Raw genomic sequence first — 22,631 nt, forward strand, 5'->3', positions numbered from 1 at the left:
CAGGTCTGGAGATTGGGCTGGCCATGACAGGGATTTGATGTGGTGGTCCTTCATCCACACATTGATTGACCTAGCTGTGTGGCATGGCGCATTGTCCTCCTGGAAAAAAACAGTCCTCAGAGTGGGGGAACATTGCATGAGCAGAAGGAATCAAATGTATTTCCAGGATAACCTTGTATGCGGCTTGATTCATACGTCCTTCTCAAAGATTAATCTGTCCTATTCCAGCCTTGATGAAGCATCCCCAGATCATCACTGATAATCCACCAAATTTCACAGTGGGTGCAAGACACTGGTTTGGGTGCCTCTCCAGTTCTCCGTCTAACCATTAGACGACCAGGTGTTGTGCAAAGCTGAAAATTAAACTCATCAGAGACGATTACCTCCAGTCCTCTATGATCCAATCCTTATGGTCTTTGGCAAACTTCAACCTGGCTCTCCTTTGCTTCTCATTTATGAAAGGCTTTTTTCTAGCTTTACATGACTTGAGCCCTGCCTCTAGGAGCCTGTTACGACTTGTTCTTCCTTTGCACTTCACACCATCTGCCATTTGCCATTCCTTTTGTAGATCACTTGATGTCATCCTGCAGTTGCTGAGTGACATTCCAATAAGATGACGGTCAATCCGGTCAGTGGAGAGTCATTTTTGCCCTCTGCCGGTCGTAGCTTTGTTATCCCCAATGTCTGCTGCTTGACTTGTTGTAATGGATTGCTGTCTTAGAAATGTTAAAGGGAAGGTGCCGCAATTTTATATAATTTGCAAAAAAATAGTAAGTAACAAAACATGTTGTTTCAGCAAATGTTGTACTAACCAGGATTTATGGTTTGTTTGTAATAATGTTTTAATGTAGCCACTGGGCGCTGCCATCTTGATTTGGAGATCTGTGGAGGACTCATACAGTCTGCAAATATGGCCGTCCCTGGACATAGGAGACTGCGGTCGGCTCCCGACCCCACCATGCAGCCTCATTAGCAGAGAACTGGGCACGCCCCTGTGGGCTGCACCATTCACTGCTGTAGGTGTGGCTGGGCGCCATTTTACTGTAGCCCAGTGCTATCTGCTGAGCTCCACTTACCCTCTATCACAGGACCACTTGTGGCATAACGGGTCCTGTGTTGTGAGGAGAGGCTGAAGATATGGAGAAGGTGGTCAGCAGAGGAGAGAAGCGCTCACTGGAGCCGGAGGATGGAGAGTGGTGAGTGCGGGTGACTTTCCTCTATGCTCCTCTGTCCTGCTTACTCCAGGCTCGGCCCTGTGCTTCCTGCTCTACTGTGTTCTTCTGCTCTGTCTCCGCCTCCTCACTCACAGCCCCAGTGATCTCCGGTAATCTGACACCTTCCCTTTTATGACAGCTTTTATGGCTGTCTGAGGAGGACAGTGACTTATACAGCCCATAGTCTAGTGTATGGGGGGGGGCTGGAATTTTCACCAGTGTGGGCATATCTGTAATACTGTCTCGTGTGAAACAGTCAGCTGAGCCGTGTATCTAATCCTCCCCTGTGTGATACTGACTGCTGAGCCGTGTATCTAATCCTCCCCTGTGTGATACTGACTGCTGAGCTGTGTATCTAATCCTCCCCTGTGTGATACTGACTGCTGAGATGTGTATCTAATCCTATCCTGTGTGATACTGACTGCTGAGCTGTGTATCTAATCCTATCCTGTGTGATACTGACTGCTGAGCCGTGTATCTAATCCTATCCTGTGTGATACTGACTGCTGAGCCGTGTATCTAACCCTATCCTGTGTGATACTGCCTGCTGAGCTGTGTATCTAATCCTATCCTGTGTGATACTGACTGCTGAGCTGTGTATCTAATCCTATCCTGTGTGATACTGACTGCTGAGCCGTGTATCTAATGCTCTCCTGTGTGATACTGACTGCTGAGCCGTGTATCTAATCCTATCCTGTGTGATACTGACTGCTGAGCCGTGTATCTAATCCTATCCTGTGTGATACTGACTGCTGAGCCGTGTATCTAATCCTCTCCTGTGTGATACTGACTGCTGAGCTGTGTATCTAATCCTCTCCTGTGTGATACTGACTGCTGAGCCATGTATCTAATCCTCACCTGTGTCATACTGACTGCTGAGCCGTGTATCCAATCCTCCCCTGTGTGATACTGACTGCTGAGCCGTGTATCTAACCCTATCCTGTGTGATACTGCCTGCTGAGCCGTGCATCTAATCCTATCCTGTGTGATACTGACTGCTGAGCCGTGTATCTAATCCTATCCTGTGTGATACTGACTGCTGAGCCGTGTATCTAATCCTATCCTGTGTGATACTGACTGCTGAGCCGTGCATCTAATCCTATCCTGTGTGATACTGACTGCTGAGCCGTGTATCTAATCCTATCCTGTATGATACTGTCTGCTGAGCCGTGCATCTAATCCTATCCTGTGTGATACTGACTGCTGAGCCGTGTATCTAACCCTGTCCTGTGTGATACTTCTGCTGAGCCGTGCATCTAATCCTATCCTGTGTGATACTGACTGCTGAGCCGTGTATCTAATCCTCTCCTGTGTGATGCTGCCTGCTGAGCCGTGTATCTAATCCTATCCCGTGTGATACTGCTCTCCTGAAATACTCTGTGCTGCTGTCACCCTGCTGGTTTTGTGTGAGATCTACATGGTGGTATTGTGTATGATCTATATGGCGGCATTATGTGAGAACACTATGGCAGTATTACCTGCTAAAAGGGGACCCATTCTAGGGTGGTTCTGGCTGAGCACCTGCACACAGGTCAGGGGTAATAGGTGCAGTCAGGGGAGGACTGGTGAGGCAGCTGAAGAGAGGGTTCTCATTTTTATCGTTACTGTATGGCTACATTTCCCCCATCCTGCTTCCCAGCGTCACCCCGGACTGCGCCTGTCGCCTCGCTTTCACACATCGCCAGGACAGGATCTGAGGAGGGCAATGGGGTCTTTGCCTGCAAAGTCTGGATCAGGCTGATTGATGGCCGTTCTGATCCAGAGTTTACATGCAAAGACAGTCAGTAACTTTGCAGGCCCCATCAAAATGGCTGCTCACTGTGTTCCTAGATGTCATAGGTTTTTGTGCCAGATTTCAGTAGCTGCTCCCCCTAGTGTTAACAAGTGGAAATGCCAAACGTTTTAAAATTATTTTTCATATTTTGCAAAATTAAAAACAAATGATAATATTTTTTAAGAAAATGTAAACATTAATTCTTTACATTTTTTCAATTGCTGAAAAAAATTTTTTTGGATGGCACCTTCCCTTTAAGGATGGGAGCAACATGATGCTCACTATATCCCTCTGCTAGTAAAGCTAGAAATTAGCCCTTCTTTTCCTCACTCAAGACTTTTCTTTTCAACTCCTTTGGCATGGTTAAAAGTTATTTTGTCATTCCTATTGCTTTTGGGATATTCCTAGCACTTGTTTTGCCATCCAGCTTTTCCTATTGCAAGAGGATTGTGAACACCACAGCAGGGTTTTTTATACTTTCCTTCGTTAAATAAGATTTGGTTCAGGTGACCACCTAATCAGAAGCACATTAAGTAGAATGAGGTGTCCTCTGGTTGGAATTCAACTGACACTGGAATGGAATGGCTGTCAGACATGTAGAGAAGCTGGTTTTTATAAAACTGTGCAGTGGTCTCTTAATTTTTGTCAGAGCTGTAAGGGTTTTTTTTTACGGGATGATGCAGGATTATATTTAATTAGTACTATGACAAATTGAATACTATAGATGGTCAGTGTCGTTTCAACTTTGTATGAATGAATAGTTTCTCTATTCATGAGCCATTCCTCCTCTCCTTGCCTCTTGACTCTAAGGCCGGGTTCACACTTGCATTTGGCTGGTCTGCATATGGCTGCGTACTTCTTCCCTTAAACTCCAACAATGATCTGCCTACTTCCATATGTGTCCTGCGTACCTGTTTTTAACATTGAGTATGCAGGGACATGCGTTGTATGCGGATGCGTCCGCGTGTGTCGTTTTGACGTGCCCGCCGACTGCATGGGAACGCAACATGTTGCTTTGTACCACTCTGTAATGTCTCCCACTTTGCGGCTGCCCTAAACTTTTGCATCATAGACACATGTCTGTACGAGTTGTGTATGGGAAACAGAATAGCTACTAGCCACCCTCCTCCAAAGCAGAGACAATTGAAAATTATAGAGTTTTTTATGTATGTACTGGTCAATGTGGACTAAAATGTTACTTTGGCCTAACATTCATTTACCAGGTGATTGTTCATTCATTGGTTGTTGAGTCATCAATTTAATTAGAGCCAATGTGTATGGCTACACTAGCACTATTTATCTAGGATAAAAAGCATAGCCCATTTTTTGGTCTCTTAACATCCTTTATAAATGTAGTAAATCTGTTTTTACACCATATGTGTCACAGTCTATTTGATTTTATCATATTTTACAGATGGTGAAAATGCAACGTTTGGAAGGTCCTAATAACTTGGTTGAATTGACTTACTATGCTGTGAAAGATGGGCAGCCGATACTGGGCACAGTCGCTGCCAAGCAGCTGAATACCATCGACCCTCAGAATATGGCCCTGGCCCTTGGATATTTTGTTAAAGTGCAAGCAAATTGTGAGCACAATTTTAATTTATCTACATAATAATAATCACCATCATCATGATAATAAGGCTATAAAGCATACAGATTAAGAAAATTATTTTTTTGCCTAAAATGTATTAATTTCATTTTTTTCAACATCTGTAACTCTTTTGGCCAGAATGTTTTTTTTTTAATCAGCTATCTCTACTTTCAAATGTCCTATGGGAATTCTAAGAAGGCTGTTCTCATTTTCAGAACTGTTATCCATTAGTCTGAACAGAAGAGATTTCAAAAAGGACAATCTCTGATTTCAAAGGAAACTGTAGTGCTTCATTCCTCCTATAGTGGTGCAGTAGTGGAACAGCTATTTCCAAATTTCCAGTAAGATTACTATTTGGGGTGCTAGAAGCAGGACATCGTGTGACTAGCCTAAATGTAGGGAACCTTTCTAGACAACCCCTTCAATCTGCAATAAATTGAAGTAATAGTGGACATTGATTAAGTCTACTGCAATGACCCGTGACACCTCCTCTGTGTATTTGGGTGTTTTATCCTGACGTGTGATCCTTTGCTTATAGACTTCTAGTGAATGTGTCCTTCTCTTTCATCTTTTAGCTGTTGTACAAAATCCGCCAAACAATCTCTGGATAATTGCAGCAGTTTTAGCTCCTATAGCCGTTGTCACCGTCATTATTATCATCATCACAGCTGTCCTCTGCCGAAAGAACAAAAGCGACTTCAAGTCAGACAACATCAGCAACCTTCCTCCCAGGACCAAGGTAAATTGTGTTCCCTTCTGAGATCATGTTTTCTATAATATTGGTTTGCAGTTGGCTCTCACAACAAATTCTCATTTTTGTGCACTGTTAAACCAGAAAGTATGTAGAAAACTAGCATGAACTTTGCATTAACAAAGATTTTCCAGGATTTATGGCCTAAACCTTCAGGACACTCAGCAGAACAATGTACTGTATACATGCACTGCTTCCTAAGTGGTAGGAGTCCCAGTAGTAGCACCCTAATAAATCATACATTAATGTCTAGAAACTACAAGTACAGAATTACTCAAACAAGTGGTCACACTTGGTATACTATAACATTTTGATAATAATCCAATTGAAGATCCGCACTTCAATATTTTCCAGTAGGGAGACAAGTTGTACTACATTGTGTTGGAATAATGCCTATTATTGTATACAGGGTGATCATAAATATTCATCGGGTTTTGCATTCATATTGCTGCAAAGATATAAATTTCACCTATTTGTAATAATTACATATTGAAAGGTTACACCTCAGAGTTTGTAACTCGTCGCGCATGCAGACTCGCTTGTGACTCACCAGGTGGCAGGGCGGCATCATATCCCAAAATGACGAATATGCAAGAGAAAGAGTTTTGTGTTTCAGAGTATGAGAAGTGTAAATCAATTATTACCTTCCAGCGAGCCTTCGGAAGACAGAATGACAGTGACCCACCTGGTCTTGTAATCTGACAGTGTGTGACTTCTTCCTTTGGGGGTATGATAAAGACATTGTTTACGTGCCTCCTTTGCCATCAACACTGGATGACCTCTGGGACCGAATTAACGCTGCTCTAATGACCATCAATGGGGACTTCAGCGTGTTTGGGTCTAATTGGATTACTGCATAGAAGTGTGTCATGTGACAAAAGGAGAACACATAGAATATTTGTTAACAGTATGTTCTAAACTTCAGCGTTTATGTTCATTATAATATGCCATTCACTATTGTGCATGCAATACACTTTGAAATACACCTTTTTGAAACCAGATGAATCTTTTATAATCATCCTATATATTGCATCAACTACTATTTACTACTGTTTAGTAGTGCATGAGTTTCTGTCTCCAGCAATAGTGTTATATTGCCAATTACAGATTGTTAAAAAAGAACCAGTAAGTACCTTCTCACCGTGTGTGTAGCTGGAGCACGTTCACTTTTACTTTCACTTTGCAAGCTTACAAAAAAGATGCTAAGATCTTAAGATGTAAGAAATACCAGCTGTAAGCTGTGTTATCTTTGTTTCTGATTAAATATATATTCACTGTTGAACGGCTGTACAGTACATAGATTAATCTACTGCCGACAGGTTTTGAGCCTAAAAACTCAAAGACCCAGAGAACAGCCCAGAGGAGAGAGGACAACAGTGTACTAAGGAGAAGAAACAAAGATGGCCACCACCAGCAGTTCTGTGAAGTTCACAGTGCCAAATCTGACTAACCAGAATAAACAATCCTGGATATTCAAGGTAATGATGCAACTGATAATAGAAGGTATGTGGAAATACACACAGAAGTCTAGATCTGACCCACTACCAGAAGACTGGGTAGAGAAGGATTTAAAAAGCACAAAGCGCTGACTCCCTAAGTATAGATGATGATCAGATTGTGCATGTATGTAAATGTAAAACTGCAAAAGAAATGTGGGATCAGCTGAAGAAAGTTCATGAAAGGATAAATCTCAGCAATAAGCTCTATTTAATGAGAAAGCTGTATCAGTTTAAGCTAAATAAGGGCCAAGATATGCAGGATAACATAAGAAAAACACCAGCATTTGTGGAGAGCCTGTGGAGCATTGGGGAAGATCTAAAGGATTTCCATGTTGCTGTACTAACACTAAACAGTCTGCCAGAAAGCTATGACACACTTGTAAGTGCACTAGATGCACACTCAGATTGTGAGCTTACATTGGAGTATGTCAGACGAAAGCTTGTCAATGAGTATAAGCGAAAAACAGAAAGTGCAAGCAGCAGTGGGGTATCCAAAGCAGAATATGCTTTAAAAACCCAAGATCTACCAAAATATAAACGTCACTTGAAGGAAACATGTGGGTGTTTTGTCTGCATGAAGTCAGGGCACCTAAAAACTGACTGCAGAGTCTGGAAAGCTAGAATGAATCACCTGAAAAAGCAAACTAATCATCAAAGGATTAAAAAATGCCATTACTGAAGACTATGACACTTCATGTACTGAAGCTGCATTTAATGCAAGCTCATCAAAGCATGCATGGTGTATAGACTCTGGGGCAACTAGTCATACTAAGGACAGAAACTTCTCTATCATGGACCAAAGTAAGTCAGAGAAAGTTATCTTGGCTAATGTTCAGTATATGAATTCAGAGGGAAAAATAAAAGATGAGTTGTACCAGTTAAAATGCAATGAAAGTATATACACTGCTAAACATGAACAGCGTAAGCATTGTATCCATGTATAACACAGACATATTGCACATAAAGACCTAGAAGCAATAAGAAAGTTACTTCCAAAACAATTTGTTGATGGTGCGACAATCAATCTGTGTAATCAAACAGCAAAATGTACTAGTTGCCTTAAAGGGAAAATGTAAAGAAAATCTTTTCGTAAGAAAAGTACTACAAAAGCAGAACAGCTTCTGGACTTATTACACACAGATGTTTGTGGTCCAATGAGTACTCAAACTCCTGGAAAGAAGAGATATTTACTCACATTTATCGATGATTATTCAATTTATACAGTTGTCTCTCTGTATATCTTCCAGAGAAGTTCCAGAGAAGCTTGAAATATATCTTACTGAATTATATAACAAATTTGGGGGAATGCCAAAAATTCTGCATTTTTGATAATGGAACTAAATAAATAAGTAATGAGACAGAAAGCGTTTTAAGGGAAAATTGGAATTGTGTTTCAGACCATTGTACCATACAATTCTGAACAAAATGGTGTAGTGGAACGAAGGAACTGGAAATTGAAAGAAGTATGCTATTTGATGCAGATTTGCCAATAAAATATTGGGGTGAAGCAATCATGAGAGCTTGCTATCTCCAAGCTTGCTATCTTCAAAACAGACTACCAGGTGAAGCTACTGAGAACACTCCATTTGAGCAATGGAACAGCAAGAAGCATGAACTACAACACATAAGAATATTCAGAAGTAAAGTATTTGTATATATGTTCCCAAAGAAAAACGTGCCAAGTGGAAATCTCATACAATAGAGGGTATCCTGGTGGGCTGCAGTGGAACCTAGAGTTTAAATAGAATCCTGCACCCAGAAATTAACAAGGTCACAATAAGCAGAGATATAATGATTGATGAGAACTTTGTGTTTCTCACATTTCATGACATCACCAGTAGTCCAGTGAGGCCGTACTAGGCCAAAGGCCGCGAAAGGGAGGCCATCATGACAAAATTGAGAGGGAGAGAAGAAACTACAGTTGTTGGTTTGGGTGGTGTGGTGTAAGGGGCTAATTTAGTGAGTTGTGCTGAGTGGGGCTGGGTTTATTAAAGGGGAGGGTTAGAAAGGGGGGGAGGGGTCAGGGGACATGGGTATAAATAGGGGGAGCCATCTTACAGGGGGAAACCATTTTAGGTACCCCTCAGTAACTGTAGGAATCTGTGAGGTACCTGCTTCATGGAGATCGATGGGTGGGCGTACCTCAGGATGACATTACACGCCGGGCATGGCTGTAGAATGATCGCTAATATGGTGGTGACAGCACGCTACAATATAGAGGTACATGTTCACACCTCGGGAGCTGAGCGCAATGTCAGGTAGGATACACAATGCTGGAATCAGCACAGTTTGGCGGTATTTTTTTCAGCACATATGGTGCATAATTTTCTAACTTGATGGTGTTATAAAAAGGTAGGAGCCCATGAGGACCACATAATCTACCCCCTTGGACGAAGCTGTGGCGAAACGCGCGTTGGGGATAACACCATACAAGGTTGTATGTTTCCTCAAATGCACTCTGCACTTTCATGAACCTGCTTATCAGTGTGGGGTTTACATGGTGACTGTTTTTACAACATGCCCAATCTTTAGTGAGGACAGCCATTGCTCACACCAGTCAGACTGAGACTATTTACTGACTACTACTGTGTGAATTAGCTGCTTTTTTTTTTTACCTTTGGGAACGCCTGTGTCTATATATTATGCATCTTGCCAACTTTGTGGCTTAACTGTTTTTGACTAGTACATGGTAGATGGTGAGTTAGCTACAATGGTTTGGGTAAAATGTTAAGTTAGGACAGTCACACATTAAGTGCTATATATATTGTATGTATTATTACTATTACTTTCATCCTGAGTATTGCACACTGAGGACTCAGTATGTACTCTGCAGGATATGCTGTATGGGTAGTCACCATTTAGGCATTTATGGTTTTGATCTCCCTGCTGTGTACATTCTTCCATATAGGGTTAATAATTTGCATATTTCCTTGTTTGGTGTATGGATTGGCATCTCCTTTTATATGCTTTTTATCGGTTTGTACATAATGGTTCAATAAAATTGTAATTTTATGGCTGAACTTCTTTGTCTAGTCTGATGTATTTGAGTTTGAAGTGCCATTATCAGTAGAATAATTGGATGTATTCATGGAGATCGAGTCCGTTCTTCAGAGGCTGAGGGACTCTGAGGGTTCCTGGGGCGCAGGATGGCTACAGGCTTCCGTTCAGGTCCTGCTTCAGGGGGGGCGGGGTCCCCTCAACCCCAGCCCGAGGGACGCCGGCCTCGGAGAGCAAGACCTCCGGAGCGCCTCAGTCCAGAGCCCACCCCTCGGGCTCAGCGCCGCATTAGGAGCCCCTACAGGGCCCCTCCGGCACAGGCGGCGAGCTGCAAGCCAGGAGCTCGCCCACAGAGAGTCGGGAGGAATCCTGCTGCGCAGCGGGGCCTGCATCAGGGGGGAACCGGCCTCCGGGGAACCGGCCTCCCCCTTTTCATCTCCAGCAGCAGGGACTCAGGATCTGGGCAGAGGTATGGCGGAAACCCGACCGGGAAAGGGCCCCCCCGCTCTGCGGCGGCAAGGGGAGGCGAGTCAGCGGAGGCCTGCGTCCCAGGCCTCTTGGCAGAGAGGCGTCAATGAGGATAGGAGCCGTAGCCCCGCCCACCAGCGGGGACTGCAGCCAGCTGGATCATGCGGCACGCAAGGCCGCGACATGGAGGCGGCGGGGCTGCAGACTGGAGCAGCACCTTCTCAGTGGTGGACAGCGGAGGAACAGGGGGAACAGAGGTCGAGTACACCGGCGCTTCAGTGCGGCACTCAGGAAGGTGTTAGCTCCACCCACCCGCCTCTTAGGAGCTGTGGGCCGCACAGGTCTGGCCCGGGGGGGAGGGTTGTGTATGCAGTGGTCACGTTAGCACAGTGGGAGCCCGGGATAGCGGGCAGCACCCAGTTTGCTCAGGGGGGATGGGGCCACGATGTTATGACAGAAAAGGGGGCACAATAGGAGCTCCAACTTGCGTGCAGCACCCAGCTGGCCTAGGGGTTGGTTACGCGGGTACAGGCAGCTTGGGGGTATCCCAGGGCAGTGGGTTTCAGCCGGGTACGTTAGTGGGGTGTGGGGGAGGCGGTCTCAGCAGACAGAACATCGCAGAAGGACACCGGGATGTCGGGCAGCAATTGCCTGGCCCATCAGTGAACAATACAGAATACAGGATGGCGTTGCCCAGTCGATCGAGTGGAAGCGTTACAGTGGCGTCACATCTGGATTCTGGATCTTCGGTTGCTGGGCCCACAGCACCGAGGCAGCCAGGTGAGACTTGTTACGATCCTATTATTTTCCCTTTTATGTCTTCTCTTGAAAGTACTGGTACTGTTGGGTCTTCAGGTGAGTTTAGCGGGGGTGTGGGGTCCTTTCTACATGGCCTGTGTGATCTAGTTCGGCGGTGGGATTAACGTGGTGGGGTTTCACCTACTGTAGCATGGCTGGGTGGTAGTAGGGATGCTGGGCAGGGACAAGTAGTTCCCCTGCCAGGCTCGGTTTCAGGGGCGAGCTTGGTCGGTTCGACGAGTAATGCAGGGGCGACCATAGAGGAAGGAGGGATCCAGAATACAGGAGGCTTGCCGGTAGAAGTTGGGGAAAAAGATAAGGAGGAAACAAGCAAGGTTGATGACACAGCCAAGGGGGAAGGTTTATGTCTGTTTCGAAGGCCCCCTAGGATCGCATCTGAAGCAAGAAGTGAGGGAGAAAATATGGAAAGGGGAATACGTGGAGATATTTTCCTTGCTTCCCTTGGAGCGTTTCAACCTGGACAGGGTAAGGAGGGATGACAGCAAAAAAGAAGACGAGGAGAGGAGGAGGTTCCGTTTAATCCCAAGAACCTTTTCCAATTGGCAGCAAGCTTTTGCTATATTAGCTAGCATAATTGGGGAGAAAACTCCGGACAATTGTTCGGGCCTTTTTTGTTACACGGATGCAATTGGGGAAGCATATAGCGTTTATGGAGGGCAGGGTTGGTTGAGGTACGACGAACAGTTTCGTCAAAGGAAAGCGGTGCGGCCCAGCATTCGGTGGGAGCACAAGGACATAGCTTTGTGGATGAGGGTGATGGCCCCACCTAGAGTGGGCCAGAGTTCTCAGTGGTTTCAGGGGGGCACCGGGGGTTCAGGACAGTCAGGACACTCGGTGTCGATGCAAAAGGGACTGTGTTTTTCCTTTAACGACAGCACTTGTAGATTTGGAGCGAAATGTAAGTTCAGGCACGAGTGTTCCTCTTGCGGAGGCAGTCACGGATCATCAAAGTGTTTTAAGATAGGGAGGAACAGAGGGACATATAATGTTGAGAAAAGGAGTGACTCCGGTCCGGCTGGAAGAGATGGAGCGCTTCCTAAATAAGTACACCGACAAAGCGGCAGCTTCATTAATACGGGATGGTTTTAGAGACGGTTTTAAAATTCCTTTTGTTAATGTTAAGGTGAGATTTTCGACAAAAAATTTGAAATCGGCACTGCAGTTTCCGGAGGTTGTGTCAGAAAAGTTAGCTAAGGAAGTTTCTTTGGGTAGAATGGCAGGCCCCTTTGAATCAGTTCCGTTGTCTAACTTGAGAGTTTCCCCATTGGGGGTGGTTCCAAAAAAGGAATGTAACAAGTTCAGGCTCATCCACCACCTTTCCTTCCTGAAAGGTTCTTCTGTGAATGACGGGATTGACCCTCAGTTATGCTCGGTGATATATACATCTTTCGATTTGGCCTTGGAGTGGGTTCGTTTGTGTGGAAAGGGGGCACTATTGGCTAAAACTGACATTGATTCGGCTTTTCGACTGTTGCCAGTTCATCCGGATAGCATGCATTTGCTCGGTTGTTTTTGGGATGGAGGTTTTTACGTAGATCGATGTTTGCCCATGGGGTGTTCGTTATCCAGTGCTTATTTTGAGGAATTTAGCACGTTTTGGAATGGACTGTTCGGGAGGTCTCGGGTTTGAAATCATGTGTTCATTACTTAGATGATTTCTTGTTTATCGGTTCAGCTCACAATACTGACAGCTCGCTGTTGTTGCGACTATGGAGAGTATAGCTAAACGTTTTGGGGTTCCTTTGGCATCAGACAAGACAGTGGGCCCAGTTATCTCCTTGAGTTTGCTTGGTATTGAAATTGATTCTCTGACAATGGAATGTAGGTTACCTGAGGATAAAGTGTTGGATTTGCGGTCAGAAGTCCACCGGGTCAGCGGTTTGAAGAAAGCGACATTGCGGGAAGTACAGTCCCTACTAGGAAAATTGAATTTCGCCTGCCGTATTATGCCTATGGGGAGGGCCTTTTGCCGTAGGTTGTAATGTTGAGCGATACCATCCGATATTGAGAAATATCGGATCGGATTGGATCGGCCCGATACCCAAAAATGTATCGGTATCGCCGATTCCGTTACCGGAAGTCCAATTCAAGTCAATGGGACAGAAATATCGGAATTAAAAATCCAGTTCGGGAGGGGGGAAGAGTGTGGGCGGTGCGTGGGCGGACACTGTGCGTGTCTGTGCGGGCCTGCTGGGGGTCTGTACGGGCCTGCCGGGGGCTTGTGCCGGCTGCCGGGGGTCTGTACGGCCTGCCGGGGGCTTGTGCCGGCTGCCGGGGGTCTGTACGGGCCTGCCGGGGGCTTGTGCCGGCTGCCGGGGGTCTGTACGGGCCTGCCGGGGGTCCTGTGTGTGTGCAGGCATCGTCCGATGGGACTACAAGTCCCATCGGGCGATGCCTGCTAAAATGACAGTGATTGACACATTAGCCAATGATGGGACAGTAGTAGTCACATCATCTGGCTAATGTGTTGAATGTAAAAAAAAAAACAAAAAAAACCCATACATACTACATACTACATACATACTACATATATACAACATTCATACATACTACATACATACTACATATAAACAACATTCATACATACTACATACATACTACATACACTCACTGGCCACTTTATTAGGTACACCTGTCCAACTGTGTGTTAAGACTTAATTTCTAATCAGCCAATCACATGGCGGCAACTCAGTGCATTTAGGCATGTAGACATGGTCAAGACAATCTCCTGCAGTTCAAACCGAGCATCAGTATGGGGAAGAAAGGTGATTTGAGTGCCTTTGAACGTGGCATGATTGTTGGTGCCAGAAGGGCTGGTCTGAGTATTTCAGAAACTGCTGATCTACTGGGATTTTCACGCACAACCATCTCTAGGGTTTACAGAGAATGGTCCGAAAAAGAAAAAAAATCCAGTGAGCGGCAGTTCTGTGGCCGGAAATGCCTTGTTGATGCCAGAGGTCAGAGGAGAATGGGCAGACTGGTTCGAGCTGATAGAAAGGCAACAGTGACTCAAATTGCCACCCGTTACAACCAAGGTAGGCAGAAGAGCATCTCTGAACGCACAGTGCGTCGAACTTTGAGGCAGATGGGCTACAGCAGCAGAAGACCACACTGGGTGCCACTCCTCTCAGCTAAGAACAGGAAACTGAGGCTACAATTTGCACAAGCTCATCGAAATTGGACAGTAGAAGATTGGAAAAACGTTGCCTGGTCTGATGAGTCTCGATTTCTGCTGCGACATTCGGATGGTAGGGTCAGAATTTGGCGTAAACAACATGAAAGCATGGATCCATCCTGCCTTGTATCAACGGTTCAGGCTGGTGGTGGTGGTGTCATGGTGTGGGGAATTTTTTCTGGGCACTCTTTGGGCCCCTTGGTACCAATTGAGCATCGTTGCAACGCCACAGCCTACCTGAGTATTGTTGCTGACCATGTCCATCCCTTTATGACCACAATGTACCCAACATCTGATGGCTACTTTCAGCAGGATAATGCGCCATGTCATAAAGCTCGAATCATCTCAGATTGGTTTCTTGACCATGACAATGAGTTCACTGTACTCAAATGGCCTCCTCAGTCACCAGATCTCAATCCAATAGAGCATCTTTGGGATGTGGTGGAACGGGAGATTCGCATCAGGGATGTGCAGCCGACAAATCTGCGCCAACTGTGTGATGCCATCATGTCAATATGGTCCAAAATCTCTGAGGAATGCTTCCAGCACCTTGTTGAATCTCTGCCACGAAGAATTGAGGCAGTTCTGAAGGCAAAAGGGGGTTCAACCCCTTACTAGCATGGTGTACCTAATAAAGTGGCCAGTGAGTGTATATACTACATTCATACAACATACATACATACTACATACTACATACATACTTCATATATATTACATTCATACAACATACATACATACAACATAGATACTACATTCATACAGCATACATGCATACATATATATATATACTACATTCATACAACATACATACTACATATATACTACATTCATACAGCATACATACATACTACATACATACTACATATATACAAAATTCATACAACATACATACTACATACATACTTCATATATACTACATTCATACAACATACATACTACATATATACTACATTCATACAACATACATACATACTACATATATACTACATTCATACATCATACATACATACTACATATATACTACATTCATACAACATACATACATACTACATACATACTATATATATATATACTACATTCATACAGCATACATACATACATACTACATATATACAAAATTCATACAACATACATACATACTGCATACTACATACGTACTTCATATATACTACAGTCATACAACATACATACATACTACATATATACTACATTCATACAACATACATACATACTACATACATACTACATATATACTACATTTATACAACATACATACATACTACATATATACTACATTCATTTAACATACATACATACATATATACTACATTCATACAACATACATACATACATACATACTACATACATATATACTACATTCATACAACATACATACATACTACATACTTACTACATACATACATACAACAGACATACAACATACATACTACATACAATACATTCATACATTCATACAATACGTACATATAGACATACAGTACATATAACATAGAGTACATACTCACCAATACTTGTCACTTTGATCCCCAAAGCCAGTGTCATCTGTGGAAAAATATGAAAATAACAAACAAACAATATACTCCCTGATCCGCAGAAATCCACGCGTGTCCCACGCTGATCTCCCGTGGAGAACAGCAGCATCAGCTGATGCGAACGCTCTCTACGGGGCTCCAGGAATCCAATGACGGGAGTTAGGTATCCTTCCGCACTGTATTCCTCCGCCACTGTAAAAAAAATAGTCCCTAGTCTCACTTTTGGCATTGCTGTGTGAGAAAGTTCCCACGCAGCTTTTGCCATAAAGTGAGACCAGGGACTATTTTTTTTACAGTGGCAGAGGAATACAGTGCGGAAGGATACCTACCTCCCGTCATTGGATTCCTGGAGCCCCGTAGAGAGCGGTCGGATCAGCTGATGCTGCTGTTCTCCACGGGAGATCGGCGTGGGACACGCATGGATTTCTGCGGATCAGGGAGTATATTGTTTGTTTGTTATTTTCATATTTTTCCACAGATGACACTGGCTTCAGGGATCAAAGTGACAAGTATTGGTGAGTATGTACTCTATGTTATATGTATTGTATGTCTATGTTTGTATTGTATGAATGTATTGTATGTAGTATGTATGTAGTATGTATGTATTGTATGAATGTATTTTATGTAGTATGTATGTAGTATGTATGTTGTATGTCTGTAGCATGTTGTATGTATGTAGTATGTATGAATGTAGTATATATGTAGTATGTATGAATGCATGTATGTTGTATGAATGTTGTATGTATATGTAGTATGTATGTATGAATGTAGTATATATGTATTATGTATGTAGTATGTATGTATGTTGTATGAATGTAGTATATATGTAGTATGTATGTATGTTGTATGAATGTAGTATATACACTCACTGGCCACTTTATTAGGTACACCTGTGCAACTGTGTGTTAAGACTTAATTTCTAATCAGCCAATCACATGGCGGCAACTCAGTGCATTTAGGCATGTAGACATGGTCAAGACAATCTCCTGCAGTTCAAACCGAGCATCAGTATGGGGAAGAAAGGTGATTTGAGTGCCTTTGAACGTGGCATGATTGTTGGTGCCAGAAGGGCTGGTCTGAGAATTTCAGAAACTGCTGATCTACTGGGATTTTCACGCACAACCATCTCTAGGGTTTACAGAGAATGGTCCGAAAAAGAAAAAAAATCCAGTGAGCGGCAGTTCTGTGGCCGGAAATGCCATGTTGATGCCAGAGGTCAGAGGAGAATGGGCAGACTGGTTCGAGCTGATAGAAAGGCAACAGTGACTCAAATTGCCACCCGTTACAACCAAGGTAGGCAGAAGAGCATCTCTGAATGCACAGTGCGTCGAACTTTGAGGCAGATGGGCTACAGCAGCAGAAGACCACACTGGGTACCACTCCTCTCAGCTAAGAACAGGAAACTGAGGCTACAATTTGCACAAGCTCATCGAAATTGGACAGTAGAAGATTGGAAAAACGTTGCCTGGTCTGATGAGTCTCGATTTCTGCTGCGACATTCGGATGGTAGGGTCAGAATTTGGCGTAAACAACATGAAAGCATGGATCCATCCTGCCTTGTATCAACGGTTCAGGCTGGTGGTGGTGGTGTCATGGTGTGGGGAATTTTTTCTGGGCACTCTTTGGGCCCCTTGGTACCAATTGAGCATCGTTGCAACGCCACAGCCTACCTGAGTATTGTTGCTGACCATGTCCATCCCTTTATGACCACAATGTACCCAACATCTGATGGCTACTTTCAGCAGGATAATGCGCCATGTCATAAAGCTCGAATCATCTCAGATTGGTTTCTTGAACATGACAATGAGTTTACTGTACTCAAATGGCCTCCTCAGTCACCAGATCTCAATCCAATAGAGCATCTTTGGGATGTGGTGGAACGGGAGATTCGCATCAGGGATGTGCAGCCGACAAATCTGCGCCAACTGTGTGATGCCATCATGTCAATATGGTCCAAAATCTCTGAGGAATGCTTCCAGCACCTTGTTGAATCTCTGCCACGAAGAATTGAGGCAGTTCTGAAGGCAAAAGGGGGTCCAACCCCTTACTAGCATGGTGTACCTAATAAAGTGGCCAGTGAGTGTATATAGTATGTAGTATGTATGTTGTATGAATGTAGTATGTATGTAGTATGTATGAATGTAGTATATATGAAGTATGTATGTAGTATGTATGTATGTTGTATGAATGTTGTATATATGTAGTATGTATGTAGTATGTATGACTGTTGTATATATGTAGTATGTATGTAGTATGTATGAATGTATGAATGTTGTATGAATGTGTGTATGTAGTATGTATGTAGTATGTATGTATGTTGTATGAATGTTGTATATATGTAGTATGTATGTAGTATTTAGTATGTATGTATGAATGTAGTATATATGTAGTATGTATGTAGTATGTATGTATGTTGTATGAATGTAGTATGTATGTATGTTGTATGAATGTAGTATATACAGTCATATGTTAAAGTTTGGGCACCCCTATTAATGTTAACCTTTTTTCTTTATAACAGTTTTGGTTTTTGCAACAGCTATTTCAGTTTCATATATCTAATAACTGATGGACTCAGTTATATTTCTGGATTCAAATGAGGTTTATTGTACTAACAGAAAATGTGCAATCTGCATTTAAACAAAATTTGACCGGTGCAAAAGTATGGGCACCTCAACATAAAAGTGACATTAATATTTCGTAGATCCTCCTTTTGCAAAAATAACAGCCTCTAGTCGTTTCCTGTAGCTATTAATGAGTTCCTGGATGAAGGTATTTGTGACCATTCCTGTTTACAAAACAATTACAGTTCAGTTAAGTTTGATGGTCGCCGAGCATGGACAGCCCGCTTCAGATCATCCCACAGATGTTCAATGATATTCAGGTCTGGGGACTGGGATGGCCATTCCAGAACATTGTAATTGTTCCTCTGCATGAATGCCTGAGTAGATTTGGAACGGTGTTTTGGATCATTGTCTTGCTGAAATATCCATTCCCTGCGTAACTTCAACTTCGTCACTGATTCTTGCACATTATTGTCAAGAATCTGCTGATACTGAGTTGAATTCATGCAACCCTCAACTTTAACAAGATTCCCGGTGCCGGCATTGGCCACACAGCCCCAAAGCATGATCGAACCTCCACCAAATTTTACTGTGGGTAGCAAGTGTTTTTCTTGGAATGCTGTGTTTTTTAGACTTCATGCATAACGCCTTTTTGTATGACCAAACAACTCTATCTTTGTTTCATGAGTCCACAGGACCTTCTTCCAAAATGTAACTGGCTTGTCCAAATGTGCTTTTGCATACCTCAGGCGACTCTGTTTGTGGCGTGCTTGCAGAAACGGCTTCTTTCACATCACTCTCCCATAATGCTTCTCCTTGTGCAAAGTGCGCTGTATTGTTGACCGATGCACAGTGACACCATCTGCAGCAAGATGATGCTGCAGGTCTTTGGAGGTGATCTGTGGATTGTCCTTGACGTTCTCACCATTCTTCTTCTCTGCCTTTCTGATATTTTTCTTGGCCTGCCACTTCTAGGCTTAACAAGAACTGTACCTGTGTTCTTCCATTTACTTACTATGTTCCTCACAGTGGAAACTGACAGGTTAAATCTCTGAGACAACTTTTTGTATCCTTCCCCTGAAAAGCTATGTTGAATAATCTTTGTTTTCAGATCATTTGAGAGTTGTTTTGAGGAGCCTATGATGCCACTCTTCGTAGGAGAATCAAATAGGAGAACTACTTGCAAGTGGCCACCTTAAATACCTTTTCTCATGATTTGATACACCTGGCTATGAAGTTCAAAGCTCAATGAGGTTACAAAACCAATGTAGTGCTTCAGGAAGTCAGTAAAAAGTAGTTAGGAGTGTTCAAATCAAGAAAATGATAAGGGTGCCCATACTTTTGCACTGGTCAAATTTTGTTTATATGCAGATTGCACATTTTCTTTTGGTACAATAAACCTCATTTGAATCCAGAAATATAACTGAGTCCATCAGTTATTAGATATATGAAATTGAAATAGCTGTTGCAAAAACCAAAATTGTTATAAAGAAAAAAGGTTAACATTAATAGGGGTGCCCAAACTTTAACATATGACTGTATGTAGTATGTATGTAGTATGTATGTTGTATGAATGTAGTATGTATGTAGTATGTATGAATGTAGTATATATGAAGTATGTATGTAGTATGCATGAATGTTGTATATATGTAGTATGTATGCATGTAGTATGTATATATATATATATATATATATATATATATATATATATATATATTTTTACATTCAACACATTAGCCGGATGATGGGACTACTACTGTCCCATCATTGGCTAATGTGTCAATCACTGTCATTGTAGCAGGCATCGCCCGATGGGACATGTAGTCTCATCGGACGATGCCTGCACACACACAAGACCCCCAGCAGTCCCGCACAGACCCCCGGCAGCCGGCACAGGCCCCCGGCAGGCCCGTACAGACCCCCGGCAGCCGGCACAAGCCCCCGGCAGGCCCGTACAGACCGCCGATAGCCGGCACAAGCCCCCGGCAGGCCCGTACAGACCCCTGGCAGCCGGTACAAGCCCCCGGCAGGCCCGTACAGACCCCCGGCAGCCGGCACAAGCCCTCGGCAGGCCCGTACAGACCCCTGGCCGCCGGTCCAGACCCCGGGCAGCCGGCACAGGCCCCCGGCAGGCCCGTACAGACCCCCGGCAGCCGGCACAAGCCCCCGGCAGGCCCGTACAGACCACCGACAGCCGGCACAAGCCCCCGGCAGGCCCGTACAGACCCCTGGCAGCCGGCACAAGCCCCCGGCAGGCCCGTACAGACCCCCGGCAGCCGGCACAAGCCCTCGGCAGGCCCGTACAGACCCCCGGCAGGCGGCACACGCCCCCGGCAGGCCCGTACCGACTCCCGGCAGCCGGCACAAGCCCCCGGCAGGCCCGTACAGACCCCCGGCAGCCGGCACAGGCCCCCGGCAGGCCCGTACAGACTCCCAGCAGCCGGCACAAGCCCCCGGCAGGCCCGTACAGACCCCTGGCAGCCGGCACAAGCCCCCGGCAGGCCCGTACAGACCCCCGGCAGCCGGTACAGACCCCCGGCAGCCGGCACAGGCCCGTACAGATCCCCGGCAGCCGGCACAGGCCCCCGGCAGGCCCGTACAGACCCCCCGGCTGTCGGCACAGACCGCGCATCATGATGCGCACAGACCGCGCATCATGATAACATCATTTCAGCAGCCAATCACAGCCACAACAGTGGCTCATTGCATTATGGGGACTTCCGATTCCGGTATCCAATATTGAAAAAATATCGGTACTCGGTATCGGAAAAGGATATTCTTAGAAATATGGTGAAGATTATGATCCCACATTTTCTCCAGGTGCTAAGCAGACCACATTCAAGACTCTAATGGTTATAGCTGATGCATAAAAGATGTTTGTCAGATATTTTGACATCAGAACTGTCTTTTTAAATGATGACATTGAATAGGACTTGTACATGACTCAACCTGAGGGATATATCAAAAAGGGTGAAGAGAATCTCATTTGCAAACTAAAAAAATCTCTTTATGGTCTTAAGCAATCGTCAAGAGCGCGTGGAACAGCAAAATGAATAAAGTCTTTTTGGAATATGGATTTAAAAGAGGTCAAGCAGAGCCATGTTTATACAAAAATGTGCAGACGGAAAGTGGATGTATATTTTTTCATATGTGGATGATGTGAAAATGGTTCATCAAGAAGAAACAGAAATTGCAAAAATTACTAAAATCTCGAATCAGCATTTTGAAACAAAAGACCTTCGAAATGTTTCATATTATATAGGAATCCAAAGAGAAGAAGATGGAAGTTTTCTTCTAAACTAACGTGGAAAAATCGTCTGAACTCCGAATCAGTCTGGAATGTGAAAGCCAAAGGTTTATCAATCTCAATGGAACCATCCTAGTTAAAGTAGGAAGGAGGAGATGATCTGTTACCTAACAATGAGAAATACAGTGGGGGCACTTCTACGCATACCAAATATGACTTGACCGGATATCGCAGCAACAATTGGAATTCTCTGCAGATATATGAAAAATGCGAGCAAAAATGGACTGGAATGCCGTTAAGAGAGTTCTTCAATATTTGAAAGAGATTCAACATAAATTTAAGGATGTCTGCAACAGGAGATCTAAAACTCACAGGCTATGTGGATGCAGACTGGGCTGGTGACTTACAGGCATGTAAAATTTTGGGAATCCCTGGTCAAAATGACTGTTATTATGAACAGTTAAGCAAGTTGAAGATGAAATTATCTCTAAGAGACCTAAAGATAAAGATGATACTTTTCCTTTATATGGAGGCAATATATATCTACAGCTCTGGCAAAAATGAAGAGACCACTGCAAAATTTTCAGTTTGTCTGGTTTTTCTCTTTATAGGTATATTTTTGAGTATAATGTAAATTGCTCTTTTATTCTATAAACTATTGGCGACATGTCTTCGAATTTCCAAGCACTACATTTTGTATTTATTTTCAGAAAATGAGAAATGGTCAAAATTACAAAAAAATGCAGTGCTTGCAGACCTCAAATAATGCTAAGAAAACAAGTTCATAATCATTTAGAAACAGCAATACTAATGATGATTCAGAGAAGATTACCTTACTCCAGTCTTCTATGGTCCAATCCTTATGGTCTTTGGCAAACTTCAGCCTGGCTCTCCTTTGCTTCTCCTTGATAAAAGGCTTTTTTCCAGCTTTACATGACTTGAACCCTGCCTCTAGGAGCCTGTTACAAAAAGTTCTTGC

The 22,631-nt window shown here is 43.8% G+C and overlaps 1 protein-coding gene across 5 annotated transcripts in view; it reads left to right on the plus strand.

Moving 5' to 3' along the window:
- Positions 1–22,631, plus strand: part of KIAA1549L (KIAA1549 like) — a 499,083-nt gene that overhangs the window by 290,583 nt on the left and 185,869 nt on the right. For all 5 annotated transcript variants that reach the window (XM_073576347.1, XM_073576346.1, XM_073576342.1 and 2 more), the window contains 2 exons: positions 4,403–4,574; positions 5,158–5,321. In XM_073576347.1, coding sequence (XP_073432448.1) covers positions 4,403–4,574; positions 5,158–5,321 — 336 coding nt within the window. The remainder of the gene's footprint in view (positions 1–4,402; positions 4,575–5,157; positions 5,322–22,631) is intronic.

The sequence above is a fragment of the Dendrobates tinctorius genome, unplaced genomic scaffold (genome assembly GCF_039654945.1).
Source record: "Dendrobates tinctorius isolate UK_male_01 unplaced genomic scaffold, ASM3965494v1 ptg000048l, whole genome shotgun sequence".
Taxonomy (NCBI): Eukaryota; Metazoa; Chordata; class Amphibia; order Anura; family Dendrobatidae; genus Dendrobates; species Dendrobates tinctorius.